This window comes from Pogona vitticeps, chromosome 4, assembly GCF_051106095.1.
Source record: "Pogona vitticeps strain Pit_001003342236 chromosome 4, PviZW2.1, whole genome shotgun sequence".
Taxonomy (NCBI): domain Eukaryota; kingdom Metazoa; phylum Chordata; class Lepidosauria; order Squamata; family Agamidae; genus Pogona; species Pogona vitticeps.
Window position 1 is genome coordinate 202,524,204 of NC_135786.1, and position 27,525 is coordinate 202,551,728.

The following is a 27,525-nucleotide window of genomic DNA, read 5'->3' on the forward strand; positions in this document are numbered from 1 at the left end:
ACATAAGAAATTTATTTGTCATTGCGCTCACAAGTGGGTGCAACGAAATGAGGTGCTCTTCCCCAAGGTAAAACTGGACAACACTACAATAAATAAATAAATAAATAAATAAATAAATAAATAAATAAATAAATAAATAAACCCCCTGCTCAATGCATAAATCCAAATTAAAGCAGATCTGACAGATGGTAGTCCAATTTTCTCTCAAATGTCTCTAGCATTGGAACACTCACCACCTCCCAAAGTAATTTGTACCATTGGCTCTAACAGCTAATATGTTTTTCCTGATATTCGACCTAAATCTGACTTTCTATAGCTTGAATCCATTATTATGTGTCCTGCAATCTGGGATGACCATTGCTGAACAGAGGGAAACTAGCACCTCACATGATTTGGAGACTATACTTCTGTTAACACATCCTAAAATATTTGCCTTTCTTGCAGCCACATTGCACAGTTGGCTCATATTCAGCTTTTAATCTACAATTCCAAGCTCCTTTTCACTCAAAGTATTACTGAGCCACATATCCCTGGTCTTGTAACTGTGCATTTGTTCCCCCCTCCCCCCTTGGAGGAGAACTCTATATTTATCCCTATTAAATTTCATTTTGTTGTTTTCAGCCCAGTGCTCAAGCCTATTGAGATCTTTTTGAATTTTTTCCTGTTTTCCAAGGTTTTAGCAATTTCTCCCAATTTTATGTCATGCACAAATTTGATAAGTATTCCCTGCATTCCCTCATCCAAGTTATTAATGAAAATGTTGAAGAGCACAGGGCCCAGGACTAATCCCTAGAGCACTGGTTCTTAACCTTGGGTTACTCAGGAGTTTTGGACTGCAACTCCCAGAAGCCTTCACCACCAGCTGTCCTGACTGGGGTTTCTGGGAGTTGCAGTTCAAAAGCATCCAAGTAACAAAGGTTAAGAACCACTGCCCTAGAGTATCCTACTTGTTCCCTTATGAATGTATATGATCTAATATGTATCATGGAATGAGAGAAATCAAACATAACAAGAATGTTCGATACGTCACAAATCAATTTTATTAATTTAAGCACAAAATGAATGAAGAAAACTTCTGTACACAGCTGTGGACACAACACACTTTTTGTACAATAAGGCCCAGACAAACTTTTTAAGTCAGCATATTGACTAGAAAAAAATGAAACAAAGGGAAAAAACATGTCCATCTCTATTTTGCTTAAAGCAAAAAGGGAGAAAAAATTACAACCTCTGTCATTAAAAGATTTGTATATGTGCTTAACTTTACAGACTGCGGAACTGAATTGTTCATGATATACAAAGTTATTCAATAGGGGGTGCCATATTATAATCAAGTAATTTGAAACAATCCATAACATAATATAAACTGTAGCAGCAATATGCATCTTCCACAAAAAAGGTGTTTACCTCACAGCTACTGTTAGTCTTTACAGGTAGTAGCTGGCTTAAAAGCTGGTTTATTTCACAAAACAAAACAAAAAAATCAGAAGCAAAAGAAAGAACTAGAAGAACTTTTAAGTTTACTTTTAATGAAGACTCCAGTGGCCTGGTACTAAAGTTCAGACAAAGAACTTGAACACATAGGTCAAACGCAGATATACCAAGGGGCTTTTCTTAACCATGTGTATCACTTCTCTCAGCCTGTCTGCCTGTGAAATTCATCCACCCCATTAACAACTAAGAATCCAGGTTAAGTGGGAAAGCAAACTGACATTTACACTAATGTATGCCTAAACTACCATTATGTCAGCAATGAAGAATTTTCTCTGAAAAATAAAAGTGTGCATATATTAACCATGGTTAAGAACAGCCCATTTTCTTACCTAAATCAGCTCAAAGTAAAACCGACAAGCTTGTTCATGATCTTCCTGGTCTACAGAAGATGGTATAGTTCGAATGCGGCAAAAGGCAGTTACTAACAGACTAAATAATATTGGCAAATTAATATCTTACTGTGCCCATTGCCAGCAATGGACTAATAGAAAAATCTATTTGCAGGGGTTAGACTGTTGAAATCAAAATCACATTTGCAAGTTTCTAATTTCACACCAGACTGGGGGGGGGGGCGGGCTCATAAATTAAACAAAAAGTACTTCAAAATGTTCATATATATTCCCAGTATTTAAAAGTTTTACTTACTGTAAACCAATTTATTTCTCTCTTGTCTCACAATAATGGTAGGAAGAGGACTTTGGGCTCTGGTCTGCTTCAACAGTTATTGCAAAAGTTCGCTTTCCACCATATTCTGCTCTTTCACTGCAGTACCATAGAGCCACATTGGTTTGCTTCAGACTTGCCCTCACATAACTACTCCACTCACTATGCTCTGTTCTTACTTCAGCAGATGTCTGGGTGAAATTTGCTGTTTTCATATAATAGTAAGGAATTTATTATCTTTCGATAGAAGGGGGACTGAGAGGGCAAGAACATTTACAGACAATCCATAACAAACATGTACTGAGTACATCCCAGGGAGTTATCTGTTTGTACCTTTTAAGATTTAATGACAGTTTTCATTGTTTTGAGTACATGTATTTTTATTTTATTTTATTAACTTATTACATTATGTAAAATAGTTGTTTTTTTTTTTTAAAACCATTACTTTAATCATTTTTAACCATTTCAGGGAAAACTCATTTCTCCCATATTCAATATTTACTTGTACAGGGAATGAATCGGCTTGAGAGTGTTTCCTGCTTACATGAGGATCCTCTGAGTTGAATTCTGGCAATACCACTCCTGGTGGTGGAAAGCGCAAGGGGAAATTACCCCTTCTCTCATAGCTCTTGGTATCACCTCATCTCTTTTTTGTAGTTAGTGAGAATTTACTCCTTTTCATTCTGCCAGCAAAATTCTTCACTGAGTCAGAAGTCTTACAAGGATAGTAGTAACCTTCCCTTTCTGAGAGGCAAATTCTAAATACGATCAGAAATGAAAAAGCAAAGTACTGCTCTTAGTTGTAGATATGTTCCAATACATGACCTTTCTACCACCAGACAATGCATATGTATAGTTTAATTTCTGCTTTCTTGGCAAAGCACATTGATACAGTGACAGGGTAATCTTTCCTCTCCATGTACTTCACCAGGAAAAATGACCGTTTAAACAACGATACCACCTATCATTTGATGTGTTATTTTGCACTTGGACCTATGCATTCAAGAACAAATTATAAACAAGAAATAAGTCCAAGATGATCAGGGTACAAAGAGAGATAGTTGGTATTTTGATTTAATAGACTTGCCAAGAAAAAAAAATCTAGAATAAAGAACAGAAATAATAAGGGATTCCTTATTGACACTTGACATCCGTGCTTTTGGTCTTGACAAATTGATCTAAAAAATTTCCATTATCTACATATTTATACACAATACTTTCATAAGGCACAGCACAAGTTTGTGCACACACTGCCTCATAATTCACCAAAAAGCCATTACTACCTTTCAATAGTATTTGCCTAAACAATATGTAAAACATTGTAAATTAATTACAAATTTACACAAGAACATTCTTCCTGTACACGATTGTCTCAGTGATGTACCTATTTGCTTAAATTAGACATACTTTAATCTACTTTGCAATGTGCTAAAATCAAAATCATTTTGTTATCAGAAGGCAAAGACGCATTATAGCCATTCATTTATCATACATATCAACATTTAGGTGATGATGCTAAAACAGAGTCTGCTCATAAATAAGATTTACAGAGTACCCTGGGTCTGAAATTTTTTTTAAAAAAGTAAACCTTTTCAAGAAATGTATCCATCAGATTCTTTTGTTTTGTTTTTAAAACATAGTCTTTGTTGTGCAATCAAGTTTGGTATAGTTAAGAAGGTATGCATGTGTTGCACTGAAGATTCTAGAAATCACAAAGCACTTCCTAGTCTCTTCACAGGTACGAACCTTTCAATGTAGTGAACATGGTAAGGACACATCATTAAAACATTCTCATCATGGCTTGTTTTCTTTAGATTCACAGTACTGGGATCAACAGCTGTTTCTGACAAAAGGAGACATGCTCCTCCATATACTAGAGGGGCAAAGGTTAAGACCAGTTGCGGCTGCACATCAACATGATGAAGCCACAAAGTTCTGCAGCCCAGTGCTGACAAAAGACACAGGCACACTGTCCACGGGCATGAGGGAAGTTCTGGGGTTACAAAGTGCTACTATAAGTACTCCAGTTCCAAGGCATGATGAAGGGCCATAAGGTCAGAGTGGCTTGTGATCCTCCAGAATGGCATAGCATGCTGTGAAAACAGTACAAACACAATATAAGGAGAAAATGTTACCTTTTATGATCATAGCAACATCAAGCTAATTCATACTGGAAAGAAAATTGATAAAAATAAAATAATGAAAAATATACCATAAAGGTAGAGAACATATGAAATCTGAATGTGTAAACAGAATATAAAATCACAATGCATAGCTACCTTTCTGTGATGCTGTTACTATAAATTCAGCTCCAAAATGGCAGCCATTTAAAAACTGTTTTTATTTTTGTTTTTTGTGGCAACAGTAAGTGAAGATGTTGAATAAAAAACTGGAGTCAGAACATATTTTAGTACAAGATGTTGGGCTTAAGTGTTTAATACTTGGACCCAGTTTTTTTTTCTGCTCACTGTTTCCTGATACTATCCACAGAAAGAAAGAGTGATTTGCATTATAGAGATATATGTGAAGTGTAGTAAAATATCCCTCAAGGTTAAAATCATATTAACAATGTAAACTAACACATTGGACTATACTACACATTCCAACTGAGTAAATTGTGAACTTTGAGATTAATTTTGTGACATTGTCTTTGTGATCAAACATCACATTTTCTTTGAAAGGAACCAGGAATGCATCATATATTAGCTTTATCAGAAAAAGAGTTAATCTGAACATGTGAGTCCCTCTTTCATCTGCTATTGTGTTTGGCACATGGAGATGGACAGTTCAAAGATGACTGTCTGACACTTGGATGTGTTCAACTGGGGTCATATAAAAATCAGGGTTCCAGTTGTATGGAGAGACTGTATGTATAGAGCAAAATCTTTTCAAATTGATACACAGAAAATGAGGATTATCCTTTCCACCTCCTTATGTATTCAGATTAAATGACATAAAGTCAGCATTTTATTTAAATACAATGATTCTAAACACACGTGCCAATGTATTAAGGCACACAGCAAAACTAATAGCTAAAATATGAGAAGCACAACATATGAACAAAAAATTCTGACATTCAAGTGATGGGGATGGAGACGGCTGATTTTGCTTTCTACTTGCAGTGCTTCATCTATCTTTAGATCTCACTCCCATACCCTTACTTTCATATAATTTTGAAATTATTTTTCAGTCTGAACTATTAAAAATAGGTAAAATCAAAAAATTCATTTCTTTACTCATTAGTACCATCTGTTAACATCCCCACAGATATGCACTTTAATGGTTTCATGTAAGAAGCATGAAAATAAACATGTATCCTAAGAAATAAAGAAAATTCCACAGCTTCCACAAAATGCACAGAGATACAGGCCAGATTCCATTAGATGCAAAGGTTTGAATAACTTGCTGAAGCTGACTGATGAGGTAGGTGCCAAGGTGCATCTCTGTACACTCAACTGTGCAACCAAGATGTGCCTCCACACCTCAACAACTGGCAGCAGTTAGTCACAGCAAGTTATGCAAGACTTATAAAAACAGCAATAGGATTCCAACCATTGCTCAAAATCATGCAACATTTGTTGATAATAGCTAAAATTAGAGATAGGCTATTCATATTTGTATCCCTGTGGATGCAAATATGAATAGCGGTACCACAGGTGCCACAGAGGTCCATTCCCTCCCCCCAAAACTGGTGGTCCATTCACCATTTGGTGCACGGCACTTAGTTTTGTCACTGCTGTTGTTGCATCACACACGGAAGAACCCCGGCCTACTGCTCCCCTGCCTCCTCGCTCAGCCAACCGCTCATTGGACTCCTTCTGCAATTTGTGCAATGGTAAGAATGGAGCTCAGTGCCACACGCTGAGCCAGTTCTGAGGGGAGGGAATGGACATCCGTGGCATCTGTGGTGCCACTATTCTTATTTGAATCCCCAGAGATACAAATAGCCCATATCTAGCTGAAATCCTGTTGGCATTCTATGCCTGTAGAAAGATGACACAAGAAGGACAAAGTCTTTACTTAAAATCACCATAGTGAGATGATATTACTGTCAGAGAGAAATTTTCAGTAAAAACTTCTTCCTTCTGTATCATGGTTTCCACATCATCAAACAGATTACAGAGGAGCTGAAAAAGTCATGGAACAACATAGGACATTTTTAATTATTGGAATTTGCCTCCTGCCATCAGACTTCTGCAGGCATAGGTACACCTACAGAATTTCAGCCATTAAAATATATAAAGTTCACTGTGGATGTGTAGAGTGAAAACTTTCATTTTTCTTTTCAAGTTCTTTCAGGATGGGGATCTTTTGTGCAGCAGCCTTTTTATTTAGCATGAAATGAACCAGCTATTTTGTTTCATTTCCCCCTTTCCTGTTCAATCTATATCATCCAGAAGTTATGTATAAATAACCTGAAAAGCCACTCCAAAAAAGGAAAGGTAAGACAACAGAGAATCAATATACAGTACTACAAGAACAGGCCAACTACAAGAACCAAGAGACCTCCAAACTTCACAAACCACCTCCAAACACCCACTAAAATATTTACCTATAACAGAATATACAGTTAAATTAACCAAATAACAATTTTTAAAAAATCTATTAAACAGGAAAAGTACACCCCCCCACACACAGGGGAAATACTGTATAAGAAAATAAAACACAGAGACAAACCCCCATCCCTAAAACATACAAGCAAATAAAAAAATACAAATAATGCCACTCCCCAAAACTAAAATTACTGCTTGATAATAATAACCTTAGAACTACAAAACTGGAAGGGATCCTATGGATCATCAAGTCTAGCCCCTGTCAAGGAGACACAGTGGGCAACTGGACTTCCAACCTCAGGCTCCACAGTTGATGTTTTGTCTACTTCTACTTCCGCCCATTCTGATTGGCTACTGACAGTAACCCTCACAATGCTATTGGATGAAAAATGTCATGGGCAGTTAGAAATTACTTGATGGCACATTGTGTATATAGGTATAGAAGCAATTTAGAAATAATGGTGGTAGAACTTTTATGATCATGTTCTATTGCTGCTGTGAAATAAAAAAAACCAAGGCTGTAGACTCAAATATATAAATTAGCTCTCTGAATTTCCTAAAGATTTGAAATGTTCTTTAAACTTTTATACTGCCTCATAGTGCTACAACACTCTCTGGGCAATTTACAACATAGTTATAAAAACACTTGCCCCCCCCCCCCATCCCAGCAAGCTGGGTACTCATTTTATTGACTTTGGAAAGATGAAAGGCTGAGTCAACTTTGAGCCAGCTACATGAACCCACTGCTTCTTGTATAGATCCATCTAGCCTCTAAGCATCTTAAACATACTTTTAAAACAATTTACATGTTTAGATACTGCATGTATGCAAAATAAAAAATATTGTATTAGGTGCAACTGCAGATAATATAGACAAAGTGATTACTAAATATATTAAAATTTTAGAAGAGGTATCCGAGTTAGTCTGTGCTAGCCTGCTACGAAAAAACAAAACAAAAAGTGAAACAATAAAGATGACAAAAAAATTTTGGGCCCTTACACACTAACTGCTATATTTCAATGTAAGCTTTTGTGGACAAGCTGACTTCCTGTTAATTTTTCATTTTTGTTTTGTTTTTTGTCTAAATGTATGAAATAATATCTCGTCACCAGGTTATCTGGATGTTACCATATCATGGCATTTTTATAGCACATTTTTAGATCATGGGATTACTTATATTGGTTGAGATCCAGCAGTGTGACTTGTGCCACATAAGGTTGGTGATTTTTCTAAAATTGAATGTTTCTGATACGCTCCTAAAGGTCCTGACTCCTGAGGCTCCCTTGCAATCTCCTTCACCGCAGGGAAGCTGTTGAGGGGGTGTGTCATGGGGGTGATGTCTTTAATTTCTACACATTGCTACTGGTAAAATCATCCTTTACAAAGATCATACATGAACTATTTTAGGCGATAGACCATGACAGTAGTACAGATAATATTTCTGCAAACAGATATGCACGTATAGTAATTGATTGTACCAGTATTAAGATGCCCACTAAGTATTAGTGTTAGCAATTAATTTGAATGGATATTAACTGAGACTGAAAATGAGATATTAAAATAAGGGTGGGCACAGTGCAGCCTTTCAGATGTAGCCAGCACAATTAATGGCGAGGAATGCTGGGAATTCCAATATAGGAGGGCTATGCTTCCCCCAACCCCCCCCAAATGCTGAAGTGGCCTAATGGCAAACAAACTCTGGGGATCTTGCTGTGGTTGAAGTTTGAACAAAGAAGAAATCACATACTGAAAACTGTAAGAGCCATTTTAAGAGGCATTTAAAGATTTGGCTCTTTAGGCAGGCCTTCCCTTCTGTCAATTCTTGAATTCCATCTTTGTTTTATCATTCCCCATCTTGAACACACCATATTATTGACTTAATTGTTTAATGCTTATGAAGTTTTATTATATTTTATGATATTTTTTATATTTGTAAGCCGCCCCGAGTAGACGCTGTTTAGGGGGGCGGGGTAGAAATAAATAAATAAATAAATAAATAAATAAATAAATAAATAAATAAATAAATAAATAAATAAATAAATAGGTTAGAGAAGGGTGTAGATGGTCTAAGGGCAGGAATTTCTCTGACCCTTGAATTATTCACTGTCATGACATGTTCAAGTGTTGTTTAGGTGCAGTTGTATGAGTGTCAGGAGAGAAGGAGAAAGGACACAAGGAAAGAGGCAAATGAAAGAAAAGAGAGAGAAAAACTGTGTATGTGTATCTGTGTGAGAGAGACAAGGCACAAAAATGGATAGCAAAAGGAACGGATTAGGCCTATAAATTTTCTCCTCTCATTTTGCTGTCCTTTGGCTCACATTAGGCTCGTGATCAGAGACAGAGAGAGAGAGAAAAATGAAGCATGCCAGTATAAACCCCAGGTGAGACAAGTGACAACCAAAGAAAAACCATTGCCCAAACTAATTCTGTGCTTTTCCCAAACATACTTGTCTGTATTCTGAGGCTGGCTTCTGGTTAATACTTATTTATGTATACAATAATTTATAAATAAAATACTTATAAATAAATAAGTATTATAAGGAGAAAGATGGCCTATAAAGAAGACAAACAAACAAGCAAAGAAAGAAAATTGCTTTTCCATTTGCCAGGCCCTTAATGTGACACACAGTTAAAAACAGTAAAGCACTAAAATAGCAACAGATGAAAACAGAAACATAACATTTTAAAAGTCCAAAATTATATTAAAATACATCAAAGCCCTGACAAAGCGGTAGTTCTTAATTCTGTCTAAAACCCAGAATGACTACAACCAGTCTGAATGCCCCCTAAAAAGATTTCGTACAACTGGGATGTAGCTACCAAGAAAGCAGCTGCTGTCATGTATCTGCTAATGTAGTCTCTCTTGGTGGTGAACACACAACAAGGCCTCTGAAAAGACCACAAATTATGGACAGATTCATATGGAAGAAGCCAGTCTTCAAGCTGTTTAGGGATTTACAGATCAAAACCAGCACTCTGTCCTGGGTTTGGAAACAAATTGCATATAACGTATAGTTGGTTCAAGTCTAATGCAGTATGCTCTCTTGAAGTGTAAGCCAGACAACTATCTTGCCCTTGTGGTTTGCACAGCACACTTTTAAGCACAACCCTATGCACAGCACATTATAGTAATCTAAACAAAATGCAATTAAAACATGGAGAACAAAACAAACGAAGAGCATGCGGCTTATATCTAATCGAGCCATCTCTTTGCCATAGTATACAGGCAGGCTGTACATAGGGTCTGAAGGCAGTTGGCTTTCTAATGTTTTTGTTGTTGTTGATTCCTGAAATCCAAGTATGGGGCTTACTGCTGCTAGACTTAAGTGGACTGTTGGCCACATTCACTGTTCTTTGTCACTGTCCATTCTGGAAACACAAACTCTTGCTCCTTTAAGACCAGATCAAAGATAAGAATACACTGTGGGACTACACAACAACAAGGTACCTCTCTTCATGCAGTCATTTAAAACTTAGAAATGGAAAGGCACAACTGATTCCACTGAATTTTAAAAGTTAGGCAGAATTATGATTTAGACAAGAAGTAACCAGCGATTACTAGAAATTTCTGGATGAAGCTAATAAACAGCCTGTTTGAGAACCTAGTGTTGGTGCCATCAGAGTTGGTTCAGTGTAAAGCAGCAGCTATCAAATGTGGAAATGTGCAAAAATGGTCACATAGTTATATTTTCAAAAGAGGGAGACCAAACAAGGGATGGGTTAACTCAATTTAACAAAAAGCCATAGCCTTGAGCTTGCAAGAGCTGAGCACGCCTGCTACTGACAGGACTTTTTTTTGAGGTCACTAATTCACAGGATCGCCAGAAAGCAGAAGTGGGATGATAGCACAGAACAATATAACAGCCATATTCTGACCCATTTGTCTGTCTCCTAGATCAAAGCAAAATCTTTTTAGTGGTTTATATCATGAAACTTTCTTTTCTTTCTTTCTTTTCTTTTCACCAAACAGTGGCTAAACTCTTTGGCACAATTTAATGAGTCACTTGCTACTTGAAAGATAAATGTTTTCTAAGTTACCTCATATCTTCTGTGGTCATTACAGATTTTACATAACCACAAACTCATAAAAAATAAACTGCAACCCCAAATTTCCTTAAATCTATTCATAAATGGAGAATCTAAAGACTGTAATTTGGGAATAGCTAACCAATAACCAAATATTCTGATGAGATTTACTGTACTGCTTTTTCTATATGCCACTTTAATAAAGTTTAGCTGCAGGAAATTCACTTAATGACAAACACTCTCTCCCCCCCCCCCCTTATTTTGCTTTTCACTTTGGAAACAAGTGCAAAGATAGTGAATTCTATAGAACATGACTCTGACTCCTTACTACCTTGTCTACGTCAACAGTTCTGTAAAGGAACTCCTGATAGGTTTTCCCAATGCACATTTACTTCTTGGCCTAAACATGTTAATTACCTTATAAAACAAGTTTGCAGGAAATAGCAACTTATGGAAAGGTGACAATGCCATGAACTTACTCAGTATGAATGAAATGTAAGAGAGTGTCGCATCCTATGTGAATCACGTTTCTTTGCATCAAGCAAAAGGGATGCTTTAAAAAAATTCATTAAAAAAGATCCATTAAAATGATATGCACACCAGTCACAAGTATGATTGTCCAGTTACAACTGAGATTGTATAAAATGGAAGCCTTTGTTTCATACGTTCATTGATCAATATGAAGCACAAACTTGTCTGAAACAAGTTTCAGTACTGAAGCAGGTATGGCAATTGAAGTTTGCCATAAACTTGCAACTTTTTGTAATATATATAACATAATATCACTTTATTCGGGAAGGCTTTCACAGCCGGGATCTAATGGTTGTTGTGGGTTTTTTGGGCTCTTTGGCTTTGTTCTGAAGGTTGTTCTCCCTAACATTTCGCCAGTCTCTGTGGCCGACATCTTCAGAGGACAGCAACCTGTGCTCTGCTGTAGTTGGTTTGGGAGTGCAGTATTTATGGCTGTGAGACAGGCTTTTGTCTTTTTCTGTAGATGGGTGATTAGTGTGTATTGTTGTGGGTGTATTGTTGTGCTAAGAAGAGAAGAGATTATCTGTTCCTGTGGTTGATGGGTGTCATTAGCTGGTCTTTTGTGTGTAGTGATCCCCTGTTCTTGTGGCTGCATAGAGTTCGTTAACTTTTGCACGCTGTATTTTTGAGAGCTGGGAGCCAAGTTTTGCTGAGCTTCACACTTTCCACTTTTTTTGTTGAAACTGTGCTGGTGCTTGTGGATTTCAGTGGCTTCCCTGTGCAGTCTGACGTAATGATTGCTGGTGTTGTCCAGTATTTCAGTATTTTGAAATAGAATTTCATGTCCAGTTTGTTTCAGGCCATGTTCAGCTACTGCAGATTTTCCTGGTTGTTTTAGTCTGCAGTGTCTCTGCTGTTGAGATGGTTGAGAAATTTTTCCAATTTTTCTTCACTGTGACTCCAAATTGCAAAGGTGTCATCCACATATCGGAACCAGACTGTGGGTGCAAGGGGTGCCGAAGCCAGGGCAAGTTTTTCAAAATGCTCCATGTAGAAGTTTGTTTCATAGGTACAGCTCTCAAAAATACACCGTGCAAAAGGTCAACGAACTCTACCCAGCCACAAGGACAGGGGATCACTACACACAAAAGACCAGCTAATGACACCCATCAACCACAGGAACAGATAATTTCTTCTCCTTAGCACAACAATACACCCACAACAATACACACTAATCACCCATCTACAGAAAAAGACAAAAGCCTATCTCACATCCATAAATACTGCACTCCCAAGCCAACTACACCAGAGCACAGAGTGCTGTCCTCTGAAGATGCTGGCCACAGAGACTGGTGAAACGTTAGGAAGAACAACCTTCAGAACACGGCCAAAGAGCCCAAACAACCCACAACAATCATAATATCACTTTCTTTTAAGTACTTATTGTACTTAGTATTTGAAGAGCAAGACATTTCTAATAAGAAATTTAGAATTGATTTGAATATTCAGTGACTGACAATGTCACATCACAATTTCATGTGTTAAGAGGCATGGCTTATATTTATACGTCTGGAACAGCTGTCATCAGTTGTCATCAGAATGTAAGTATGAGGGGCTAACTTAGTTTCCTACCTAAATAACCCAAATATCTGCAATGTTTCCCCACCTCCATTTGAGCTGAAATTGTCAGGTCTGCAGGACAGGGTCTTTTTTGTAATAGGATCAAGATCCTGGAATTCATTCTGTTGGGGAGTCCATTTTATGTTTTCTTTTGGTTTCCTAGAAATGGGAAAATGTTTCTTCTTATGGATCTTTTTAACTGTGGCTGGACAATTGAATCAAGTGCTCCTTTTGACCCTATCATTCCAGGGTACAGAGCATTCGTAATTGATATTTTGATGTACTATGTTTTATTTATTTATTTATTTGTTTGTTGGTTGGTTTTGTTTTGTAATTTTAATTTTGTATGCTGATTTGAATGTTGCCAAAAGATGGCATAGAAATATTACGATGAGCAAATAAATTCTAAATAGTAACAATCACAGCCAACTATGAGGATAACATGACGTTACATAGCATCTTTTAAAACTATACAGATCATAGAATCAGAATTTGGAACAGAATATTTGACTGGCAACTAACAGTTGTTAAGTTGCCCAGACAGTAACTCTGGTTGGAAAAAAATTGTCAGTATGAAACATAAATCCCTTAAAATTTATAAAAGAAACATGCAAAACCACTTGCTGATTCTCTGCATCAATATGAAGATTGGGAATAATTGAGTATTAAGTCTATTCTCCCACTTTAGCTCTCTTCCTCTACTACTGAAAATGCAGGGATTTTCTCAATATTCTGATAGTCACATCTGAGCTGGCGTCAGCACTGGATACAGTTTGGAGGAAGAAAAGATTAAACTCGACTTTCAGTTGAATGACAGCTGGCATATAGAGCTAGCTGCTTGGTTTTTTGACTGTCAGCTGGTGATTATGACAGAGATCTGACTTGACCACTTGCCCCAAATAACAACTGGGATTGTGTAAAATTAGTTTGTGTGGTATGTAAAAGTAGATCACCATAGAAGTTGATTCCTTTCTATTTTAGTTTGGACTCCGATTCTTCAGATTACAATCTCAACCTACATCAGGGGGAAAAAAGGACAGAATTCCATAGTTATATAACACCACTGGTGTGCTGCAGATGTGTCACAAAACGTGTAGCACTGGTTCTATTTTGCCCCTCCATGCAACTCTGTGCTAACGTGGGTCATCAGAACAGGGAAAATACATGTGTTATGGTGGGCAAAAAGCCAGCACAGTTTGTTCTTTCCCCAGAAGAACAGGGAAAATTGGAGGAAAATCTCCCTGCTGGCAGCTGCAGCAGCAACAGAACCGTAGGGTGTCCTTTATTATTCTGGGCTTAAGGCAAAGCCACAATTGAGACCTTTAAGTTAAAGGCATATAAATATAGTCATGGAGAACTTGAAAAGTAGTATTTTTGAGGCGAGCTAAGAATCTGAATGGTTGTAGTCTGAGGAAGATGTTTTTCTTAGACATGAATACATATAGTTACTAAATTCCTTGCTGATATAATCCCATTGCATTCACTGTTGTTTTGCCAGAAGAAAACCTAGCTGTTTCTAGCTATCCTAGAATCCTGGAAAGTCCATCTGGCAACTTCAAAGCAGGGCTTTTGTGTTCATTTAGCAATTTCTATTCATTTCACAAATGTAAAAGCTGACACAGTTGTGTTTCAAGAAGGAAATTCCATAAACTGCTTTTTTAGATTTAGGTGCTGATACAAGTGCTGAAGAACCCTTCTTTCACAATCACATGCAATACAGTCAGGAATGAGCATTAGATTTGGTCAAAGCCTGAGCTTTGAAAGATCTTTTCAGGCCTTCTAGGTCTGCCCTCTCATGAATGCTTGAAGTCTGGCACTAGAGATGGGCACAAACCACAGTTCGCCAGGCCTATAGAGATGTTATGTGGGTGTTGCACAATCTCCTCTCCTGCCTTCTCTGCACACTCACCCGTTCATTGGGCAATGCACACTTCCCTCCCTGCCTCCCCATTGTGACTGCCCACTTACGGATTGCAGTGCACGTTTCCGTACCACTGCCCTTGAGTTCGCAGCTGCCAGAGGAGGCAGAGGAGAGAAGCATATGCTATGATCTGTGAGTGGGCAGTTGTGATGGGGAGGTGAGGCGGAAAGTGCACATCGCCTGGAAAATGGGCGAGTGCACACGGGCACCTGCATAATGCTTGTGCGGGCATGGTGCAGAACTTGGCTGAACTGTAGTTTGCGCCTGTCTCTGTCTGGAACCAAACCATCCCCACAAAGTTAATATAAATACTTGCAAATGATGCCATCCTCAAAAAAAAAAAAGTGTCTCATTACATCAAAGGACTCCAGTGAAAAAACACTCAGCAACTGCAAGACGTTTTACTAATACTTGAGAGTGAAAAGAGAAGCATGCTTTCTCCCAAAAGCAGCATTAACAATTCTCTTTTTAGAAAAAATCAGAAAAAGCAAAATACAAGGGTTTTTTAAACTTCAAATCTAAATTTTTAGCATACAAAAATCCTGCCTTTTCCTCGAACAAATACTGAAATCCAAAAAACAAAAAACAAAAACAAAAACAAACAAAAAGTCTCATAAATTGTCTACTGAAGAGAAAACTTTTGAAAAGGTTTGTTCTTACTAGAAAGAAGAAAATGCATAATGATTAAAGAGCCATGTGAACCTTCCTGGCTCTGAAGCTCTTCAAAGGAGGCCCTTCCCATTGGTGTCACAGGCACATTTGACACAGACACAAAGAGAGGGTGTGGAATTAAATTTAAGAAGCCTTAAATTTGAATTTAAACATTTAGATTTAACTAAAAATATTACTCTAGAAATACAAAATTTTGCCTCATTACCTTCTTTGCTCCTTGTTCTTCTTCTACACCATCTCCTATAACAACATATACTACTTTTCTTCCAAATCTTTGAATTATGCGTTCAAAACAACTTTCTTTTCCTGAAAATAAGCATAAATTATTACTGACTATACAACTCATGTATATTACTAAGCATAATTTTTGTGAAGCTATTTTACTTTTCATTACATCAACACATTAATAGGGCTACGTATATTTTACAACATGAAGTTATTATATCAAGTGTCGAAGTCCACATTATATTATTTTCATATGATTGTTACTCAAAATAGCACAAGGTTCTGACCAAAGCTACTCTACCACCTTTCTCCTCTCTAGCTGGCATTTTAAGCTGCAGTTTGGCTACGTTATGTGACCAATATCCTTACAATTTTTATTGCGGTGGTGTTTTTAATTTTGCCTATTCAGAGCTACATCACTGAATCTTGTTAATGCTACCAGCAAAGTTACTGATACAAGTTCAGGTTCTAGGGCCAGCTAGAACAATTTTGCGGTCTGAAGTAAAGGATAACATGGCTTCCCTACCCATTTCATGTTATAAACCTGATCAGTCTGAGAAGTGAATCGTTCTCAGAAACTAGCAATGGATCAGAGACATCTACTGCACTTGAAGGCAGGTGTCTAACTGGGCAGGAACACAGGGCTGGACATGAGGCACAAAACAGACCTGTGCTCCAATATTTTGTTGCCAGTCCTTTTATTTTGCACCTGCCACCTGAGGTAGCCATTTCACTCTGCCTAATTACAGGTTGAGTCATGATAGGTGCACAACACATTCATAGTAATTCAACAATGTTTGTGAGAAAGAAAGAAAAGAAAAATGAAAAATGGAGCTAATAATGGGGAGAAGAGAAAACACCCGTGCATATAATCATGAAATGATCAATACCAGAGACAAGCTAGTGCTACTATAGACATATGGTTTTTTGTTTTTGTTTTGAAACAGACTTGGAAGTAAATTGAAATAAATTACTCTCTTTGCCTAATCTACTTTATGTAAGGATGGGTGACAATTTTGTTCAGTTTCCATTTTTAAGTGGACCAACCAAATTCATATATACTGGATGAATATTATCCTGTAAATTGCACACTTCCTTAAATTTTGCAATTGGGGGAGACTACATAGAAAATACATATTTTACGGGAAAGTGCATACAAAACTGTATATTTTGAATGGAGAAAGTGTACACACTTTTGTATATTTTTGAAGATAAATGAATATGAAATCAACTCATTATGACATATTTGTAAAACTGAAACAAGTGTGTAAAAATATAATCCATCAATACCTATACAGGGTTGTTATGAAGAGAAAGAAAATAAGAATGGTCAGGTAAGAAAAAATGGTCAAGTAGTAAACTGAAAGGTGGTATACAATAATATTTTAATGACTTTGAGCCAGAAATGATCACATCTGTATTAGTGAATGTGTTGCATCCAAAGAACTGCATGACCCTAAGTGCTCAAAGAGGCTTTCAAATTGTGTTCCTTGAAAAGTAGCTTCTCAAGTGACATGGAGAAAGTTCCACTTCTGAAAGTGAAGGATTCACAAAATCAGTTCCTAGTGTGGAACAGATAGTCAAGTGTCTAAATTAGCTCTTTGGATCTTGGCCTACATGTAAATACAACTAAGAGGAAGTAACTTTAGAGTTCCCCTATATGCTAGAGAACTTTAATGGATACTGTAAAATAAAAAAATTAAAAACCCAAAGAGAACACATGTTATGTTCTGCTTACACATTAAGCTATGAGTGGAGATAAATGAGAGGCACAAAGCAGAAAATGAGTGACAGATGGAGTAATGGAGCAGATTAGAGGAAATGATCTTCTAAATTAGCCTTAATGTTTCCTATTATTAAAATTTAGTTCACAATTTTCCAACAGGAAATTCCACAAGTTGCAATTTTGCTGTATATGTAAACACAGAATAATTTTGAATTATATTTCTGCATTGGAAAAAGGGATACTAATAGCTCAATAATTATGCCATCCCATTTGTAATTACAGTTTCAAGTAATCAGTTCTGTTCACTGTAAAAACAACTTACCTATTTTAGTTGCACTGTAAATATTTTCTATTGGAAATACTACACCTAAGCCATAAAGCAATACTTTTGCAAGAGCTGGAATAAGCTGAGTAGTCGTTACTAGAATATTCACACAATTTGACCTAAAAAGAGAGAGGTAAACACATCCTTATTCAAAATGTACTAACATTGTCATTTATATCACTTTTACTCTCTTTGTTTTGAAATGAGGAAGTGGAAAGAGGGGAGAAATAAACTGAATTGTGGCCATGAAACTATTCATAGGCTAAGGTAAGGATGGGATTTTCTGATTTCTTGGACTACAAATCCCATAATTATCAACTCTGGGACTTTTACCTGACACATAAATGTGGCTCATCTAGGAGAAAGACCTCAACTGAAAGGCTTTAAGGCTTAGCTGGGCTTAGATGCTCCTAGCTTTCTGTTCAAAAGAAAGCTCCCAACTAGCACTGGGGCAGGGAGAGGAAGCTTGGATAGAGCTACCTCCAGCTAAGCCCTAAAGCCTTTCAGCAGATGCCTTTCTCCCAGATGAGCCACATTTCAGTGTCAGGAAGAACTCCCAGGATGGATAATTACTGAATCTGTAGTCAAAGAAATAAGAAAATCCCATTCCTAATAGGCGGCATTCATATGACAGCTTAATGTTAGAAGTCTATTGCTGCTGTGCTGGTGAAGAAAGCCACCAAGAGACACTGTACTGGCAAAGGAGCAGAGATAAATGCTGCTCTATTAATAAGTCTTAGGACCAAACTATATATTACAGATAACCTGTCACTAGATGCTGAAATCCATTAGTATTCCAAAGACATGATTAAGGCATATCTTCATGACTGACCAGCCATACTTGTAAATGAAGCTAGCCTTAGTGTGTGATGATGACCAATTACGAAACAAAGCAAGCTAATTTGCAAACTAAGGGAGGTATGAAAAGCTCTTGCTGTGGAAATAATATGTTTTCTGCATTTAAGGAATTCTCTCTTGCAATGTTTGACTATCCGTAATGTACGTTTGATCCTTAGGCTACAGCTGATGACTGAGGATCTCATGAATAAGAAGGTGGGAGATTCAGTAAGCCCCACCATGCATGCATGTCAGAAAATCCATGTCATGACAGACATATCAGATCTGAAAAGCTCTAGAGAAGAACACTCCAACAGTAAATGAGTTCTAACAGCAAATATATATAATTTAAATAATTGAAATGGGAGAGTCTTAGTCAAGATGTGGATGGCATATGGATGTAGAATATTGGGCATATTAAGGGATGTATGGCACTGTTATAGGCACAATGCGAAACAAGTCCGTGTGGGTTGGCTTCCTCTGTTTCTTAGCTGAGTAACAGCATCATCTCTGACATGTCCTGTAGAGTTAGTGTTGCTAAGAATGGCTGGGGCCATGTTTGGCACTTACATAGCTTTTAAATGGTTCTTTCTGCCATGTCTTGCATCCTGTCATTGGCTAAACATGTACTGGATGCAGTGACCATTTTGCTCTCGCAGCAACAGAGTACCTCGAGTTAGGGTTTCACTAGAGTACAGAGTTGCTCTGTCTGCCTCACAAGCTACAGCATAATAATAAAAAAAAAGCTCCATGGAGCAGCACTGGAGGGAAACTTAGCGGTAGTTTGTTAAATTGTAGATATACAGAGACTGAGGTAGAAGATTATTGCTTACTTTCCTCGGTGAGTAGCAATTACTTTGAAGTTAGCTGCAAAATAGCATGTTTCTCTGCACCCCGACCTTCCTGCTTGCTCTCTTCTACAGCCCCTATTATGCTGTCCCAACAAAACTCCTAATTTGTAGGATCACACTGTGACACATGGACCAGAAATCCGCTAGTTCATTCTTATTTAATTGCAACATTTCATGGGTATAATTTGAAACAAAATAAGAGTTCCCACAAATATGCTGTATTTTAAACACAAGTGGTTTAGGTCTCTGGCTGCAGAGCCAGAGGTTGGGAGTTCGATTCTGCACTGGGCCTCCTTGACCGGAGTTGGACCCGATGGTCCACATGATCCCTTCCAGTTCTGCAGTTCTAAGATTATTGTTCTATTTTTTTTAAAAAAATTAAAATTTGAAATTATAAATAAAAGGTAAAGAAACATGGGGTCATTTGGATAAATGTCCTAATTTATTGCTCAAGTTATTCTTAATAATTGCCCCATGTTGAATCCACTTACCTAGAGTGAATTAGTGTTAGTGCTTTCAGTGCAAGTGTTAACCAAGAATCTGTAAGGGCTTCAATTTCTGCTCTAAGCTGCAACCAAGCTTCCCTCTTTGCTGGACCCAAAAGACCTGCAAGGAGAAAAAGGGCAAACACCGTAGTGTTTGCATTTCAGCTAAGATCACTTAGCACATTTTACAGTTCCAGAGAATCTACAGCTCTAATAGCTGAGCAAATATAGTCATGTTGAAAAAGTAGAGAAGCAATAAGAGAGTTATTATACAGGTCGAGGGGCACTTGCCTCCAACATTATTTTTGTAAGTATTGTAGATTTCTTTTACTCGTCTGTATCGGAAGGCCAGCTTTCTCATCCAGTCTACTCCTCCACGCACACCAGTTGCTAAGCATAAATTAGCACTGGTTGCCGCTGCAGGAAAGCCATCTGTTCCGAAGTTATAGGTGCTGATTTAGTTGCAATAAATAAACAAAACAAAACAAAAAATCAGATTGTTCCAGAAAAGAAAATCTATAACTAAGTATTATACTTGTAATTTAGGAAGATTGTAAAAAGAAATGAAACAAAAATTGTTTTAGAAATCTTACAAATACATACATACACACACACATTCTATCTATTTCTCCTTCTCAATATATATTAAAAGTCAGGCACTCATTTTAGACTTACCTTAAGTCCTGGCCATTGTCATCTGATGAAACATCATCAATATGAACTTGGTCACACTCCTATAATAAAAAAAGGTTGGAAACTAGTCCATGAGTTTTTACAAAAAAATGTTATCCTCTATAATTCCATATGAACCTGAACAGTTTTTGTGAATATAATACCAGATTTGATAGAAAAAGAAAAAAACATATTTGATCATACATGTAACTACAGCAGCAAAAATTTTATATGTCAAATACTGAAAAAAAAAGAGGAGAGCCCAACAATCCAGGAGTTAATAGAAATTTTTTTTCAAAGCATCAGAGATGTATATATTAACTGAAGTATTAAAGGACAAAGAAACTTTTGAAGCTAGAAAAAAGTGGGAACCTTTGTATAATTGTATGAGACATGAGAACATGAATGGGTTAAAATTATAAGAAAGAAGATATAAGATAAAGGCTTAGAAAAAATGGCAAGATGTGTGAAGTAAGCTTAGTAAGAAAACATATTGGCAAAAGTAATAATGATATATATTGTTCTCTATCCCATGCTGTATTTTTATATTTACCTCAGTACCCTGTTCCAAATCCCCTTCTCTATGATCTTTCCGTACCCAATCAAAAATAAATAAATAATAAATAAATAAATAAAAGAAGGTTGCAACACATTTATTTGTAAATTGTAATAAACCATGTATTTAAGCCCTCATGTGGTTAACCTCTCCTCCCTGAAAGCAAGCCAGTAGATACATTTGAGGTTTATGTTGCTGTAACAAAATAAATGCATACTGTTAGACACTATTCTTAGAATTAGAAAAGAAATATTCACATGATTTGAAAGAAAAGCAGTTGAAACATTTCTGTATATGTTGCTGCACCCTTTCAGGTACTTTCAAACTTCTAACCATTCAAACTGTTTCAAGCAGTGCGTAACTAAAACCAGACATTTTGGTAAATGTAACATATTAGAAAAATTAAACCTGATGCTAACCACCAATGAAATTATGACCTCTGATTGCTATTCAGCCACACACCAACACAGCCTGAGGCCAATGTTTCAGATCAGTGCAGACAAAAAAATATAAATAAATAAATTAAAAAATCTTACATTTCCCCCCTTTCACTTGAGTTGTGAGCAACTTTCTCTCTCCCCTGCCTGTTCTTAGACACCTAAAATTCTAATTTAAATTTCTACAGAATGTAGAAATGTAGTTCCCTCCATTGAAATCAATGCACAAAATACACTTGTAAAATCGGGTTTATGTGCCCCTAAACAGTCAAATATGAGCCTGGCATTGGTTTTAATGCTGAGATGCAGAATATAGCTTGTTACTTGCATTTGACATTTGTTGAACAAATAAAATGCCTTTCAGAATGGCATTTGAGCTATAACGTGAGCTATATATCCCATATATTGAAAAAGTCCTCCTGTTTTTCCTCATCATGTGAATTCTAAAAGCAAAGATGATGCATTTTTAAAAGCAACCAACATACTAGAGCCACATATTTCTGTTACCGGTTCTCTCTGAACAAATTTCTCACTCTCTCTGTGGACTTGTGATGGAGGGAGGGGAGATAGAAGTGGAAAGAAACTCAAAACAGCTGTTCCTAACAGAATTAAAATCATGACCCTTAACCCCTGTTCTAAAACATCTATTTTCCAGCCAACCCTCTCCCAGCAAGCAGCAAGCTCCAAGGAGGAAAAGACTTTGACCTCATAACCTTCTTCTCCTCTCCTGAGGTCAACAACCTTAGATAAGAAAAAAGGGAAAAAGTCTATGTGGCCTCACATGATGCCTGAGAGAGTAGGTCTTTTGAATACAGACTGCCTTTTGAAAATATTGTGCAGAAGAGCTGAACATACCATAATGCTGGGGGTAGGACAAGATGGAAGAGAACCTGGAGGTTGTTCAGAATAGGTTTTGTTGAAATTAAGTACGTACATCATCAATGATACATAGTAAGCATTACTGAAAACAATTAATTGAATGAAAAATATTGTTTTTACAATTCCCTAGATATTTCCTTATTAAAAGAATATTTTATATCCAGTGAAATTTGAAAAGAGAAAAACAAAAGAAGCAAAACTTCAATTGCCCATGTCATCCTCTTCGGGCTTACAACAACAAATGATGCCCTGAGCAGCGTTTGTTTGTAACAGCTTGATATCTGCACCAGTAATAGCATTAAGATGAACATAACCATTCAAACAAACTAACACAATCAGAACTCTGTCCTTACCTGCACACATACACATCGGTGCAGAGGTGGCTTGTCAACTGAGAAGGTGGGACCTTCTCTGACATTTTACGGTGAGTCCTGCTCTACTCAGCACAAGAACCACTATTAGTACTGTTACTCAACCCTTTTAAATCTATTTCCTTAAAAGAGGAACAGTGGCACCATTAATCTGCTGGAGATAATGGGTGGTAGGGGCAAAGGCAAGAAGTTCTAAGAACAGAGCAGCCCTTATTCGTATAGGTACAGCTGCATGGGGAGAAAGAACAACAGAAATTTATTCTCAGTACCATAGCAGAAAGTCTGTTGGGGACAGAAGCAAAATACTGGCTTAGAAACAAAGGTGCTGTTCTGCGAATGGAAGGGAACCCTAAAGAGCTTCCATGACCAGAAATTAGGCAGGAAGTTATCTCCCTCATTTCTTTCTTTGCATCCCTCTTGAGACAATCACTACTTTGAAACTCAAGTTTCTCCCCCTTCCTTTTTTCTTTCTTTCTTTCTTTCTTTCTTTCTTTCTTTCTTTCTTTCTTTCTTTCTTTCTTTCTTTCTTTCTTTCGTTTATATTTTGGACTCTGAAATGAAATTAGAATCCTTTAACTCACATATAACAATAGTCTATCCCAGAATAGCCAGTAATAATTTGCTTTGCTTTGTCACTCTGGGGGGACAACCAGTGAGATACCAGCAGCTTGCTAACAGCTACTGATGGCCCCCATTGAGAGAAAGGCAGCCTAGAAATGGAACAAACAAATAAACAAACAAACAAATAAACCCAACTGTTTTGTGTCTTCTTCTGAATTGATGGGCTCTGAACATACACAAGGTCTCAGATTAATACATGCTCTGACACACACCTAAGAACAGCAGGTATTAGATGAGAAAAAGGCAAGTGGGATGAAACAGTACAACACTGTTTCCAGTAAAAGAGAGAGTTTGGTGGTAGAAGAAGAAACAGTGGGGATAAATCAAAACAAAAATGAATAGAAACAAAACAATGTAAAGAAAGAAGCTCATCATGAGATACTTGTAAAGAATGAAAAGGGATGAAAACAAGAAGAGATACAAATAACTAAAAAGATGGAGAGGAAAACAACAGTTTGGTATCTTCTATTTTAAGAGCCGGAACCAAAGGACAAAAAAATGTATATGCACACTTTGGGAGATAGAAAAGAAACAAATCTTGTTTAACTTCAGGGATAGAGGTAAAAAAGTAAATAATTAAACAGCAAATGCAATTGACAGAGTCCAATTAGCCCTTAATTCTTAATGGATCTATTGTATCTGTTCTCTAAACATCCTGTGTTTGTTTTTTGCCTTTGGAGGATTTTCACTGCAAGAATCAGGTATCTGAAGCATTATTCTAGGTTAGATATAATTAACTGTCAACACATTTACAAGACTTAACTTTGGAAAACCTTAATTTGCTGAACTGCGATAACTTGGATTTGATTCTAATGAACTTCAATAGAATGACTGATAGCTATCTAATCTCTTATCTGCATCATTAGACTTCTGAAAACCTTTTGCACTTACTGACAACTTCAAAGGTTTTCATAAAATTCTGGAGATTTTTAAATCCATTTTAATTTCTTGAAAATTTTAAAACATGAATAAGTGCAAAGGAACTGCTGCAGTAGCAGAATTGCAATACACTTGATCAACAAAATCATTCTGGTTAGACTTTATTCTGTGAACTACTTTGATGGAACAATATAAAACAAAAGGGTATTTTATATTCCAAATATTCAAACCATAAATGCAGGGCAAATTGTAAGTTCATATTGGTTTCTTTGTTATGAACAAGTTAACTAATGGTTGTATGGTTAATAACTATTTTTTTAAAAAAAAATAGATTTTGAAGACTTATCTTGTGCAGGATATGTGCAAAGAATACACATATTTTAGCTTGTATATAATGGTGAAGAGGATACATTTCAACACTACTGACACAATATATATCAGAATTATGGGGAATTATGGTGGTGGCAACTTCTGGTAGAGAAACACATGATAGTGTGAGCAGAACGAATGGACAAAGAAGGAAGTGGTTGCTGCCTTTGTGCTCCACCGGGATGCTAGTGATGGGCAAGTAGGTCTGTGCAGAAAATACATTGTTCATATTGGGATGAACGTTCAGGTGTACAGCATCATTTATTCTTCTCTTACTTGAGAAGATATACAGTAGTGCCATTTAGATGAAATTGTCTGTTACTCACAAGTGTAGATCCATGTGCACAAAACTTATTAGCTGCACAGTTATTAGCTGCACAGAACAGTCAGCTACAGTTTGCACCTCTAAGTCTGAACCAATTGAAATAAATAATGAAGTCTGGCCAAATATTTGCTTTTATGCATATGTTCAATATAAAGCAGCAAATGAGGATTTAATAGTTGGACATAACTTTATATACAACCTACCATGGGCCTATTTTATTTTATTGCCTATTGTTATATGAGTCTGTTAGTCTCCAAGGTGTACATGAGACAGCAGAATGTAAAATATTGTTTACTATGCAATATATTTTAGGAAAAATTAAAATAATATGTTCCCCTTAACTTTGCTGAAAACAGATGTCAGCTACAACATAATAGCTATGCTTCAAAAATTAAAAAAGAGGTAAAATCAAGTCACTCTTCCATCTCAGTGAATAATACATGTTAAAGCTACAAGCAGGTTTGCATATAATGAAAGGAGACAATATGAATAACATTATAAATATATCCTTTGAGAATGTTGACTCTCTATAGGTCTGAACCTGCTGATTATAGCTGAAATGCACTTCCATGTTTGCTTAATCTTCCTAATTTACTGTGAGAAAACTAACACCATGCTGTCAACTAATTGTTTCAGTGATTTGCTTTACAAAGTAAAATGAGCTGAGGAAGGAAAAAGACTGCTTCTTCAGAACTAGCTCTTTTCCTTTAGCCTTTACATCAGGATGTCCTTTGAGACTTGCTGGAAGGTGGCCAAGTCACAGGAAATGATCAGTGCATTCTCTGTTCTCCTCATATCTGTCATTATACAATTATCCCCATTTCTTCGTTTCCCCCTACTGAACGAACAGTACAGAAATTTGTTCCGAGTATGTGTGAGAACATGTAGTTAAAGCGACAAAGCTACACACAGGTTTTGGATCTCAAGCCCAGAACATCTACAGCTTGTTTCTTTCAGAAATACTATTCATCTCTTTACTTGCATTTTCATATAAGCTTACTATCTGTAAGATAAAACTGATAGAACTTCAAACAAACAGAATGCATCTCCTGTCGAACTGAAAAAAACACTTAACAGTGCAATTGTAACTATCTACGTAAAGGTAACTATGGATGTTGCAAGGTAATACTGTACATAAATAAAGTCTGGTGGATTTATTTATTTATTTTATTGATATCCTGCTCCCATTAGTGCCAAGGCACTATTCTGGGTAGTTGCAACAAATATAATACAAAACTAAAAATAAAGATAAAAGCATTAAAAGTAATACAATTGACCCTTAAAAAGATTGCACAGACCAATTATGTAAAACCAGAGCGGACAGAGGAAAGAGGAAGGGAAAAAGATGATCAGCTAGGATCTGTGTGGAAGACCAACCCTGAAAAGCAATGTTTTTAACTGCCTCCTAGATATCAACAGGGAGGGGGTGAGGCAGAAGCTGGTTCTGTAAGGTTGGAGCCACTGTGAAGAAAGCCCTATCTCTTGGAGAAGATTTATGTGGATACGTCAGAAGTTGATGTGGCAATGCAGCATTAAGTGGGTGAAACTGTGCAAGTAGTTACACTTCTGCTCCATCTCTTCCCCTTTCCCCTGTTATGTTTCCACTTAGCTGGTGAATTCCTCAGGGCATGGTTATGTTGCTTTGTAACAGAGATGGCCACTATGAAAAATCACAACCACAAAACACTAAGGCCCATACTCTATTGCTAGTCCTGACTAGAGTAGACCCACTGACTCCATATGAATTTAACAAGTGCAGGTTTCCCATTTAGCAATTGATTCAATGAGTCTGCTCTTAGTTTTCAAAAATAGGATACTTGCCCAAAAAGTTTTATTTTGTACTATCTGAATACATATTACAGAACAGTGTCTATCTTCCTAAAAACATTTTTCTGGTAATCAGTTTCAAAGGGGAGAAGCCCATGTGGTCACAGGGATTTTCTCTGTCATGTGTAAGATACTCCCTGTTCACAGAATAAACCAAATAAAATTTTGTACATACCCCAGAGCCCTCATATTCCTATGAGAGCTACTGGAGTGGGTCTTTTAGTAAGATAATTTTTCAGTGCATACTTCTGCACTTACTACCCTATATTGTAGGATCTAAATTGCGCTTCTCTTGCTGATGTGTTTGGGCATAATCTTTTGTGTCTGGGGAACTCATGTTTTTCTCTCAAATACTGCACCTGTTATCATACAATTTAATCCTTGTCATTGTCATCATTAACAACATTCTGATATGTGATGATAACAGTTCCCTTGGTACATATGTTACCTTCTTAATATCATTGCTTTAATTTTTTCACTTTAACTTCCACTCTGGTTTAAGATTCCCATACCCAAGAAACTAGTACTCATCAAGAACAATTTTTTAAATATCTTATAAAAATACGTTTATAGTGTATTAAATGATATAAATGTCCTTTAGTTGTTTAAATTTTGTTGTTGTTCAGTCGTTAAGACATATCTGACTCTTTGTGACTCCATGGACCAGAGTACACCAGGCCCTCTTGTCTTCCACTGCTGGAGTTTCGTCAAAAGTTGTTT

At 36.7% G+C, this 27,525-nt stretch overlaps 1 protein-coding gene across 21 annotated transcripts in view; it reads right to left on the reverse strand.

The window, feature by feature from the left end:
* Positions 1-1,017: 1,017 nt before the first annotated feature.
* Positions 1,018-27,525, reverse strand: part of EYA1 (EYA transcriptional coactivator and phosphatase 1) — a 129,165-nt gene continuing 102,657 nt past the window's right edge. For all 21 annotated transcript variants that reach the window (XM_078393831.1, XM_072999037.2, XM_078393829.1 and 18 more), the window contains 6 exons: positions 20,545-20,603; positions 20,161-20,321; positions 19,876-19,990; positions 17,694-17,815; positions 15,626-15,726; positions 1,018-4,250 (listed from right to left, as the gene is read on the reverse strand). In XM_078393831.1, coding sequence (XP_078249957.1) covers positions 4,170-4,250; positions 15,626-15,726; positions 17,694-17,815; positions 19,876-19,990; positions 20,161-20,321; positions 20,545-20,603 — 639 coding nt within the window. In that variant the 3' untranslated portion in view covers positions 1,018-4,169. The remainder of the gene's footprint in view (positions 4,251-15,625; positions 15,727-17,693; positions 17,816-19,875; positions 19,991-20,160; positions 20,322-20,544; positions 20,604-27,525) is intronic.